At 45.8% G+C, this 12,170-nt stretch overlaps 1 protein-coding gene across 20 annotated transcripts in view; it reads left to right on the forward strand.

Moving 5' to 3' along the window:
* The first annotated feature begins 8,469 nt into the window (after window positions 1-8,469).
* Window positions 8,470-12,170, forward strand: part of SUPT20H (SPT20 homolog, SAGA complex component) — a 61,519-nt gene continuing 57,818 nt past the window's right edge. For 17 of the 20 annotated variants that reach the window (XR_012900702.2, XM_075919134.2, XM_075919142.2 and 14 more), the window contains exons 1-2: window positions 8,470-8,604; window positions 10,054-10,151. Coding sequence is in view for 19 of the 20 variants with exons in the window: in XM_075919134.2 (XP_075775249.2) it covers window positions 10,149-10,151 (3 nt within the window). In the remaining variant the exon portion in view is untranslated. Of the gene's footprint in view, window positions 8,605-9,345; window positions 9,473-10,053; window positions 10,152-12,170 lie in introns of all 20 variants that reach the window. The other 3 variants (XM_075919135.2, XM_075919139.2, XM_075919141.2) reach the window with 1 other exon arrangement.

The raw sequence follows: 12,170 nt of genomic DNA on the forward strand, positions 1-12,170 counted from the left end.
CCACACAACGCAACTACTGACCTGATGCCCTGCTGCAACCGGTTTCAGCTGCCCTTAAATGCCCCCCTGCGTCCAATTAGTGTGGACGAGCTAGTTTGAATTAGCAAAACGCTAATTTGAACTAGTTTTTAGTTCTAGATGCGTTAGTTCGAATTAGCTTAGTTCGAATTAATTAATTCGAACTAAGTTAGTTCGAATTAGCGCTGTAGTGTAGACGTACCCTAAGATATTTTTGCAGTAATACCCACTATCTCTGAATGTTCCACAATATAAGCAATTTTCTTATTTTAAACAACTTACTGTGATACTTTACAATACCTTTGGCTCCAGTGAACACAGACTATTTTATTGCATGTCATACACCTGATCATTTAGGTTGGCGCCAGTAACAAATTATCCCCAGTGAAAAGACTAACTTCAAACACTGCACATTCAATTAACATGCATGAAGCCAAACCAAAAAAAGCAGAATGACTATAGTAGATTCATTTTCCATATAGACATTGGCAAGTGTTCTAAACATCTTTAAAAGGATATTCTTTATAGTTATAGTCACTCTATAAAAAGATTTCCATATGCGTTGCTAATTTTTAATATTGAGGGTAAGTAATCATTGGAACAACTTATCAAAAGTTGTGGTGGTGTCTCCATGATTGGCAATTTTAAAATCATGATTGGATGTTTTTCTAAAAGATACGTTCTAGTTTCAAATAGGAATTAATTTAATTAAGTTCTATTGTCTATGTTAGATAGGAAGTCAGACTAGATGATCACAGTAGTGCCTTCTCTCCTTATAACATATGAATCTATGCACATCATTTGTCCTAACTATGTGTGACAAAGACTACATAATATTAAAATGTCTTTCCTGAGGGGCAAAGAGGTACAAGATACAGACAGTATGTTTGAAGAATATGTAAAACCATTTGTGATTCCAAAATTCCTGTGGCCTTCTTTAGGAAGCCTAACAAATTTCCAAGCCTAGCATTAAGAAGTACTTTTAACACCAAATTGTTATTAAAGTATTAGGAACATAACAGGTCTGGATCACCACTGTTTATTCCACCTTTATGCTGGTGTAACTCTAATGATTTAAGCTGTGAACTTTCTTTGGGGCCATTCAGAGGATTGCCATGGTTCTCAGCCCTAGAACAATTGCAGAAGTCTCTATGAACTCTGCACAGCAAAGAATAGCTGTAGCAGAGGATGCTGTAGCTCAGGGTTTCCAACCTTTTTAAGCATGAGATCACTTTTTGAATGTAAGTGCAATCCAGGATCCACCTCAAACCCAAACACCATTGTTTCGCCTCCGTCCCGCCCCTTTGCCAAGGCCTCCCCCCGGCTCACTCCATCCTCCCTCCCCAAGCCTCACTCACTTTTATCAGTCTGGGGACAAAGGGCTGGGATGTGTGGGAGGGGCATGCGGTCTCTGATTTTGGGCTAAAGGATTTGGAGTGTGTGAGGGGTTCTGAGCTGAGCCTGGGGCAGAGAGTTGAGGTCCAGGATGGGTGCAGACTCTGGGAGGGAGTTTGGATGCAGGGGGACTCAGGGTTAGGGAAGGGGCTTGGTGCAGGAAAGGTTCAGGACTGGGGCTAGGGTTTGGAATGCAGGCTCCAGCTGGGCACTGTTTACCACAGATATTGCAGGAGATTAAGGCAGGCTCACCCCTACTCTGGCCCTGCACCACTCTCAAAAGCAGCCAGTAAACTCTCTCCATCCCTGCCCTCCCTGCTCTGTGGAGATAGGGTACAGGGTGGAGGGAGAGGCACCCTGACATCAGCACCCCTCCTCTTCTTCCTGTGCCCTGCACAGCAAGTGGGAAGCTCCCGGGAGGGAGGGGGCAGCTCCGAGGCATAGGGCAGGAGCAGCATGCAGAGCTATGAGGGGCAGATGAAATGCCAGTGCTTGACAGCCTCCCAGCCAAAGGAGGATCACCTGTCAAAGGCTCCAAGATCTACCAGTAGATCCCGATCTCCTGGTTGGTGACCACTGCTCCAGCTACATGCCTTCATCACCTCTTCCCTCCCATTTCTCTACACTAATCCACTCCTTGTACTGAGGCTGGGATGAAGGCTATGGTAGGGCTCCCCTAACAGTTCTGTGATGGTGTAAGGGGAAAAGAAATAATTTCCTCTGGTGACAAAAAGAGGCCTTAGTGCAATAAAGAATAACCCTGCTCTGTTCCCCCATGTATAAAATGGGGATAATAATACTTACCTATCTCATAAACATGTCATAGTAATTATTTACTATTTGTAAATTTCAATTTATGTAATAATAACAATCACATTATTTTATTTGTTGTATATTATAAAGGAATGATCACTCCATCATTGAGGCTGGAGCTACCCCTCAACCTACACCTTTATTTTTTATTTGTTTATAAAACAAAATCTTAGGGAATGGGTTTTGGTTCTGTGTAGCACGTGGACCAAGTTGGGAAGGACAGCTACTCCCACTCAGCAATTATAAAGCAAAATGTTATTTATTTTCAACTTTTATATATTCTTGTTGAATCTACTATTAATTTGTAAAACCTACTAAATGTAATCTTCAAACCCTTCTTACTTCAGCAGGCTTTGGGAAACACTAGGGCTGGCATGATTTTGTGGAAATACTTTTAACGGAAAAGTTTTTCCGTTAAACGTATTTCTGCAAAAGCGTGTCTAGATTGGCATGGATGCTTTTGCTCAAAAGCATCCGTAGCCAGTCTAGATGCGATTTTGTGCAAGAAAGCCCCAATTGCCATTTTAGCCATCAAGGCTTTTTTGCGCAAAACAGTTCTTCCCTGTCTACACTGGCCCTCTTGTGCAAGTATTCTTGTGCAAGACGGCTTTTTCCCAAGCGGGAGCATGAAAGTATTTGCGCAAGAAGCACTGATTTTGTACATTACAAAGTCAGTGCTCTTGCGCAAATTCAAGTGGCCAGTGTAGACAGCTGGCAAGTGTTTGTGCAAAAGCAGCCACTTTTGCACAAAATCTTGCCAGTCTAGATGCACCCTAGCACTTTGGCTGGAAGAACTCAGCACCTCATAATATATGATCCTCAACTATTGCTTTTGGAAAAAATACATTATCACAAGATATTGGCTGCTTAACAGAACTTTCACTGTTAGATAATGGAAAATACGCATATAGACAATGAATGAGATGGAAATATTAACACAGCCAGTGAATAACTCTGTTAACAGGTATTGTAACATATGGTCTCCTTGGCAAGATGCTTACAGAATTGCTACCATTAATCAATGTTGCAATCTTACTAAGATACCTCAAAACATTTTTAACCATTCTCAGGCTTTAAGGGATCCATTTCCTATCCCCAGATCTCTATTGCTTGATTGATATATAGATAGAAAGGAGCTGTTTTCCTTCTTTTTTACTTCATTATTTTATTATCTAATCCTGATAGACACTTATTGCTAAATAGACAATTTTATGTTTGTAATTTGATCATTATTCTCCTACCTTACTTGTTCCATAATTCATAGATATTTTAAATGTACACAGGAACATACATACACTATGCTAGTGGTCGCCAACCTTTTTACACCCAAGACACTTTTTAAATGACAGAACAAGCCAAGATCTACCGTCCCATCCTTCCCCCAACACCCCACTCCTTCCTTGAAGCCCCGCCCTGCCATCTCTATTCTCCTCCTCTCCATCACTTGCTATCCCCAACCCCTTATACTGCTGCTTTTTTTTCAATTCTTCTGTAGGAAGAGTTTTTCCAACATTTGGCCTGTCTAGACTGGACCAAATATCAGAAAAAACCCATCTTTTGGAAGCTCCCTTATTCCTTGTGGAAAGAGGAATATGGGGGTTACCGAAAGAGCGTGTTTGCTCTTCCACTAAAAAAAGCAGAAGAACAAACGCATCCCTAGATGCAGAAAAGTTTTTCTGGGATATCTCTGGAATCCTGAAAAATTCCTGCAGTCTAGCTGGACCCTCACTGGGTCGAGACAGGATGAATAGGCTCTGGGGTGGGAATGAGGGATTTGGGTGTGGGAAGGGGTGAGAGGTGCAAGCTCTGGGAGGAAATCTGGATGCAGGAAGAGGAGGAGAAGGGGACGCTGGCTCTGGGAGGGAGCTCCAGGCCAGGCAGTATTGGGTCAGATGGAGGGTTGGGGTATTAAGCAAGCCACAGGCTTGTGGATGTGAGGGTACAGGAATTTGGGTTGAGGTATGTGCGGGGCTCAGGGCAAGGGGTTCCAGTGTATGATAGGCTCAGATCTAGGGTCTGAGGGAAAGGGGGGTGCAGGAGTGTTATGATGCTGTGGGCAGATGGGGGCTTCGTCCCAATTGGGGGTTTGTTGGCCAGGCTTCATTTTTAAATAAAATATTATATCAAACACAAAAAGTTTCTGCGTTGTCTTTATTTATGGGAAGGGCAGGGAACCTGTTTTGAGTCAGGGGTCACTGACCACAGAAAAGTCAGTTAGGGCCACACAAGTGAGATACAAAAAAATAACACCTCTAAAAACCCTGAAGCCTCACTAACGTGGCCCCAACAGTGCTGGTGGGAGCCGGGGACATGGTACTGGGGAAGGGTGCTAGTGGGTGCTGGGGCAAGGGACAGGGTGCCAGTGGGGACAGGGTTCTGCGGCTGGAGGCAGGGGAGAGGGGACAGAGTGCCAGGAGGGCAGGGGACAGGGTTCTGCAGCAGGGGACAGGGTTCTGCAGCAGGGACAGGGTGCCAGTGATGGAAAAGGGACAGGGTTCTACAGCAGGGGACAGGGTGCCCTGCACCTACCTCCTCCCAGGACTTCCCCCTCCCCTGCAGAGGAAGGAAGCCCTGTCACACGCCTCCTGCTGGGCCGACGTGCTCTCCCACAGAGCAGGGAAGCCCTTGTCATGCGCCCCATATGGGCCCGACTCCCCCCTCCCGTGAAGCAAGGAAGTCCCAGCGCGTGCCTCTGGGGACTCCCCCAGTTAGGGTATGTCTACACTACCACCCTAGTTCGAACTAGGGTGGTTAATGTAGTCATACGAACTTGCAAATGAAGCCCAGGATTTGAATTTCCTGGGCTTCATTTGCATGTTGCCGGGCGCCGCCATTTTTAAATGTCCGCTAGTGCAGACTCCGTGCCCGTGGCTACACGCGGCACAAACTAGATAGTTCGGACTAGGCTTCCTATTCCGAACTATCTGTACACCTCGTTCCACCTGGGGCAAGGAAGACCTGGGGCAAGGAAGCAGCCAGCACATTTCCGGAACCCCTGAAAGTGACACACAGCTCAGGACTTCCGTCCACCCAGCGGGAAGCCACCACTACCTCCATTGTCACTAGAGGTAGGTAGTGGGACATCTTGGTGGTGGAGGGAAATAGGAGGCCCGCAACGCCTTGCGATCGACTGGTCGAGGCCTCGCAATCGACCGGTCGATCGTGATTGACGGGTTGGTGACCACGGCACTATGCTATATCTTGTTTGTTGTCTTTGTTGTACTCTTATATATAACATAAATGTTCAAGTAAAGCAAACAGACAAATTACTTTCCATCTCTGTCATCAGTTGATTTGTAATGGAATCTGAGACCAGCCCACTGCTTCTGGCTCTTGCAATGAGGGAGTCAAGCAGCACAAAGATCCTCATTGTTTGGAGCACCTGCGGCCAATTAATATCTGCCACCCTTACCAATGTACACCAAGCATACTGCATCAAGTAATGACTCAAGCTGTGTCTAGACTGTGGGCTTCTTTCGGAAGAAGCTTTTCCGGAAGACATCTTCCGAAAAAACTTCTTCCGAAAGAGAGCATCCACACTGCCAAAGCGCATCTGCCCACACTGAATGGATGCTATCTCACAGGTAAGCTGTGGACAGAGTGGCCACGAGGGCACCTGTGCTTTTTCCTCTTTCCTCTTCTTTTGAAAGAACTCCCTCTTCCCCATCCCCAGATGCCTTTTTCTGAAAGAGCCCTTTTGGAAAAAGGCTTCTTCCTCGTACAAAGAGGTTTACCAATGTTAGAAAAACCCCTCTGTTATTTCGATTATTTTCCCGAAAGATCGCAATTGAAGTGTGGATGTAAATGAAGGGTTTTTTTGGAAAAACAGCAGTTTTTCTGAAAAAACTCTGCAGTGTAGACATACTCTCAAGCTGTGTCTACACTGCACCCCTTTTCCGGAAAAGGGATGCAAAGGAGACGAGTCGGAATTGCAAATGAAGCGGGGATTTAAATTTTCCCCGCTTCATTTGTATAAACATGGCTGCCGCTTTTTTCTGGCTCAGGGCTTTGCCGGAAAAAAGCGCCGGTCTAGATGGGGATCTTTCAGAAAATAAAGCCTTTTCTGAAAGGTCCCTTATTCCTCTTAAAATCAGGAATAAGGGACCTTTCGGAAAAGGCTTTATTTTCCGAAAGATCCCCATCTAGACTGGCGCTTTTTTCCGGCAAAGCCCTGAGCCGGAAAAAAGCAGCAGCCATGTTAATACAAATAAAGCGGGGAAAATTTAAATCCCCGCTTCATTTGCAATTCCGACTTGTCTCATCTGCATCCCTTTTCCAGAAAAGGGGTGCAGTGTAGACACAGCCTCAGAATGAGCATTAGCCTGAATGCTGCATCATGATGGGAGCTGTTCTTGAACATCAGCCTCCACTGGCTGCACCTGTTGACTTAGAGATGGCTATTTGTAGAGCCTGCAAAACCATGGATATCATCTTCATACCAGCAAGATAACTCTAATGAGAATATGAGATATCTGCAGATGTGGATAGCTACAGACCATTTTTGCAGATCATGTATAGATGCAGATCAAATTTCATACCTAAAGCCCTGTGAACCTACAGGCATCTGTGATCATTTTTGAGGATTTTGTATCAGATGCAAATACAGATTTTGTACCCATGCAGCATTCTAGCTATTTTCAGGGTTTGTACTGGAGAATTTAAATGTAAACAGGTATAAAATCATGAGTGGTGTGGAGAAAGTGAATAAGGAAATGTTATTTACTTGTTCCCATAATATAAGAACTAGGGGCCACCAAATGAAACTAATGGGCAGCAGGTTTAAAACAAATAAAAGGAAGTTCTTCACACAGCACATAGTCAATCTGTGGAACTTCTTGCCTGAGGAGGTTGTGAAGGCTAGGACTATAACAGGGTTTAAAAGAGAACTAGATACATTCATGGAGGTTAAGTCCATAAATGGCTATTAGCCAGTATGGGTAAGGAATGGTGTTCCCAGCCTCTGTTTGTCAGAGGGTGGAGATGGATGGTAGGAGAGAGATTGCTTCATCATTACCTGTTTGATCACTCTCTCTGGGACACCTGGCATTGGCAACTGTCGGCAGACAGGGTACTGGGCTGGATGGACCTTTGGTCTGACCCAGTATGGCCATTCCTATGTTCTTATGATTGAATTCTTGTGCCCCCTTTGCCTCTAACTTCTGCACAGTGCTCCCTTCATCCCAACCCCTACACTTTCCTCCTAGCTGTGCCACCAATCCCCAACCCATGTCCTGCCACACTGCCCCCCTACCCAGTACCCTTCACCCCCTTTTCCCAGCAATGCCCAGTTGCCCCTCACCCTCTGGCTATGGTACCCTGGGCATGGGCCCAATTTGCCCAATTATAAGGTCGGCCCTTCAACAGGGCAGCGACCCGCCATGCGGCTCTGTCCCCATTCCCGGCCTCTGGAGCTGCCGTTGCTGCCTACCACACGGTAGCTCTGGCCCCAGCCCCAGTACAACCAAACCCTAGTGTTCCCTGTAAGCCGTGCACTTGTGCAGCCGCACAGGAGAGATATTATTAGCTCACAGACATTTACCTCCCCCCCTTCCCCCCCTCCATCCCCCTTCTGTTCTGCAATGTGATTTGTCCTTTTCATATGTGTTCATTTTTTTAAATTGTATCCTTTGGTATATATGGTTGTGCCAATTTTCTTCCACTGTTTGATCTGAGGAAGTGGGTCTGGCCCACGAAAGCTCATCACCTAATAAACCATCTTGTTAGTCTTTAAAGTGCTACCTTGTCCTGGATTTCGTTTTAGGTACTGAAATGGTCACCCTTACTATGCTAATCACAGCCTTTAACAGAGTTGCCCCCACAGCGCCGGTGAGGTAGGGAAGTGCTATGTCCATGTTCCCTATTGAAAGGGTTCCACTGATGGGGAACTGAGGCCCAGAAAGGGACCATCCAAGGCACTTCGGCTCCTAAGAGCTGGGTTTAGGAGACGTGCCCAAGGCGGCAGGAAGTATCTGTGGCAGAGCGGGAACTCAGAGGTGGCTGCCTGCAGGCTAGTGTGGGACCCACTGGCGCGCGGGGGAGCTGCAGGGGTAGGCGCCTGCGCGCCACGCTCGATACGCCTGGAGGGAAATAAGGGCTGGCCCCAGCGCTGCCTCGGCCCCGGCCGCTGGAGGCGCTCTCCGAGGGGGCGGGGGAGCCGGCGGAGGTCACCACCAGCGCTTGGTCACCGAGGCAACAGGGCAGGATTTCTCCTCACCCCTCCCCGGTTTCTAGGGTAACTCTTCCCGCCCCTTCCGGGCCGCATTCGGAAGTGGTGGAGCGGAAGCAGCGGCGCGCGCGGGGCCGCGGGCTGGGGGGGGGCGGATGAAAGGGCCGCGGGGGCAGCTGTGCGGGGGCCAGGACCCGACATGAGGCCGGCAGGTACGGGGAGGGGGGCGCTTGTGTCCGGCGCCGGGTGAGGTGGCCTGTAACCCTCCGCGTCCCCTCTTGGGCCGGCGCCCTCCCGCCGGGCCGGGCCTCTGGGCCTCCCAGTGGCTGCTGGGTCCTGGGCCCTCCCCGGGGCGCCTGGGCGGCTCTCATCGCTCTCCCGGCTCTGCGCCTGCCTCCGATACCTGCCAACGGCCCCGCTGCCAGTGGTGGCCTCGGCCCCGCGGGGCCTGGCAAGGCCTGGGTTAAAGCTGCCTGCACCCCACCCGCTCCCCGCGATCCCGTCCCAGGGCCTTCACCCGCCGGCAGTGCCGCCGATCTGGCTCCGAGTGCGGCCAAGCGCTGCCACGACCCCGGTCCTGTTCGCCTGTGTGCGGCTGTGAGTTGCAGAGTCTCGGCCCCAGAGATTGTCTCTTCTCATAGCTTGGAAAGTGACATCCTGGCCAGTGGCTAAAGGCCGGAGTTGTTGCTTCGCTGTTGGAGCATCACTTGCTTGTCGGATAGTGTGTCCCTAGAACTAGAACCAAAAAAAAACAAAAAACAAAAAAAACAGATTTCTAAAGGAAGAGGTTGGCTAGTATATAGCTAGTAACAGAGAGAGATACTTGGCAAATTAAATATAACCCGTCATTTAAAATGTGTATTAAAAAACTGTGTGGGATCTAAAATGGGTAGAAAATGTTTCCATGTTTCAAAATAAAAACCCTTGGAAATAGTTAAATTGCTTTCCTGCAGTGTTTTGAAATGCAACATTAAGAAACAAAACTGATATCCAGGGACTTTCAAGTCTCCTCTTTGAGAGAGTCTGAAAGGAAATGGAACACAATTAGTAAAAAGTAAACAGGATTTTAAAAATGTATAGGTAAGTAATTGTATTAATAGACTTTACAATTTCTTTATCTTATTTAATTCAAAAGTAAAATATTGCTAGACTTGATTAGTGTCTAAGGAGGTCTTGTGCTGAGTAAAATTGTTAGCACCTCAGTGGTTGGTAGTTTTTACCATCTCAAAATGGTGTGAGGAAGTATTGTTGGTAGAGTTGCTGTTTTTCAAATAATACATAAAATCAGAGCTGGCTCTTTGATACATAAAATAAATGTCCTGATCATTCTATTAGAGTAAAATGGGATATTTACTCTGTCAGAGACATAAGTGCTATGGTATTCTGCCAAGACACCGCAGGTATGGGTAATTGCATTTGGCCGTGTAGTTTATTTTGATTGATTTTTGTCTTACTCTTGAGTAGTTGTGTTGATATGGAGTGGCTATGCTTCATTTGCAGGATAACAGGTATCAATGGTGACTACTTCATTAGTGAATTAGAGTCTATCTATGTAAATAAAGTCAATATAATCTGCCATTAAAATATTCAGTTTAAATAACAGTATTGCTTGTTTAACTTAGCTGGTAATTGTATTTCTCCTTTCCTCTCAAACTTTACAGTACCTCACGTGACCCTAAAAATATGATTGTTTGCCTACTGCACCAAAACTCTTAAATATTTCATCTGCCATTTGGAAACCCTGGCTTCAACTACAATGGTAAGATACAATTGAAGTAATATTTTTCATAACTGTTTTACCTTCAGGATGGTGGGTATTTGGCAGGTGAAGATGGAAAAGGAAAACTCCTTTGTGTCTCTGACATGCTCAGATATGTGACTTAACACTGTAACTCTCTCCAGCTGATGGTTGGGCTTCCTATGGAGCTTATGAATGCTGCACCTAAATCAGTCAGTCACTTAGGGCGCATCTAGACTACATTCCTCTTTCAAAAGAGGAATGCAAATGAGGGAAATTGAAAATGCAAATGAAGCGCTGATTTACAAATATCCCACTTAATTTGCATAATCTCCTCGGATCGCTTTTTCAGAGGAGACTTTTTTCAGGGGGGAAAAAAGAAAGAAACAGTCTAGGTGGGGTTAAAAAAAAAAACCTTTTTTCGAAAGAACCCTTATTCCTGAAAAAATGAAGTTTACAGGGTTCTTTTGAAAAAGGGTTTGTTTGTTTTTTGAAAGAACCCCGTTGAGACTGCATTTCTTTCAACAAAAAAAATCTCTTCCAAGAAAGCAATTGAAAGAGATTATGCAAATGAAGCTCGAGATTTGGAAATTAGCCCTTCATTTGCATTTTTATTTCCCTCATTTGCATTCCTCTTTCGAAAGGAATGTAGTCTAGACGTACTCTTAGAATAGAAGATAGGAATTGTCTCATTAATCCATTCTTGTATCCCACAAACTAGATGATTCAGAGGAATATGTAAGCCCTACTCACACATCTATAGCAGACAATTAAGCAGTAACATGCCATAGGTATTTTCGTAATGTCAAGCAATCAGTGGATAGAGTGTACCTAAAATCTTGTGGATTGATATCTCATATGCATGTATCCTAAAATAGGGATGTGAACAGCTAGTTGACTATCTGATATGCAAATGCTTATCAGATAGTCGACACATTAGTTGCTTCCCCCTTCCCCTCCCTGGCTGCCTCTATTAAAAAGAGGCAACAGGACGGGGGAGAGCAGCGGGTGCTTCAAAGCAGTGGAGTCGCATGGATCCTGGGGCCAGACCCTGAGCTCCATGTTCTACTGCCACTTTGAAATGCCACGTGCAGTCTGGGCCAGGCCACACGTGGCATTTCAAGGTGGCAGTGCTGTGTGGAGCCTGGGTTCAGCTGGGGACTCCCCCCTCTTCCCCTTCTCCCCCACCCCCGACCCTGGGCTCCATGTGCCACTTTGAATGCCATGGGGCCAGCAAGGGACCATACTGACTCCCACTCTTGTACTGTTGCCTCTTGATCAGCTGGCTTCTGGGGTGCTATCTGCTGCCCTGTGCTGCAGGTGCATGTAACCATGTAACCACTGAAACTTTCAGTGGTTACAAAGTTACCCTATTACTCGCTTTTTAACATCCTAGCCAGAAAGTGGAGGAAAAAGAAACCAACCTTCTTTGGACATGAAAGAAAAGTAGCAGATTCAGATGGAAGAACTGTCTGAGTTATATAACAGAACTTTAAGTCACTTAAAAATAAATTCCTCAGACATTATGGACGCAGAGGGCTTTCTGGATATTCTCCACTAAATAGTGCAGGAGTAGCAGTATTTACTTTCTATTGTTCTTTATATCCTTATTTTAGAAAGTTCATTTACATACAGCAACAAATTACCATCCTCATATGCTCTGCAATTCTTGAGGGGGAGGTGCTGTAGAAATGTCTGAAATATGTGAACAAATAATAGACAAATGTATAAATCTGCCAGATAAATCACAGTTGGAAATGGCTTTGAATTTTGGGACCCAGGTAGAACTCTCAAGAAGTCTTGGAACTGGCCCATATTGCAATAAAGAACATAGTGAAGATATAGCCTATCTTTATGTGGGAAGGTTGACTTAAGATACACAACTCTAGTTATGTTAAATATGTTGACTCCAGCTACACATCTTAAATCTAGTTTCTGCGCGGGCTCCACATTAGGAGGTCGATGGGAGCAAATGCTCCTGTCAGCTTCTCTTCCTCCTCATGAGGAACAGAAGTACCAGTGCCAATGGGTGTGCCCTCT

The sequence above is a fragment of the Pelodiscus sinensis genome, chromosome 1 (genome assembly GCF_052426305.1).
Source record: "Pelodiscus sinensis isolate ZL-2025 chromosome 1, ASM5242630v1, whole genome shotgun sequence".
NCBI classification, from domain to species: Eukaryota; Metazoa; Chordata; order Testudines; family Trionychidae; genus Pelodiscus; species Pelodiscus sinensis.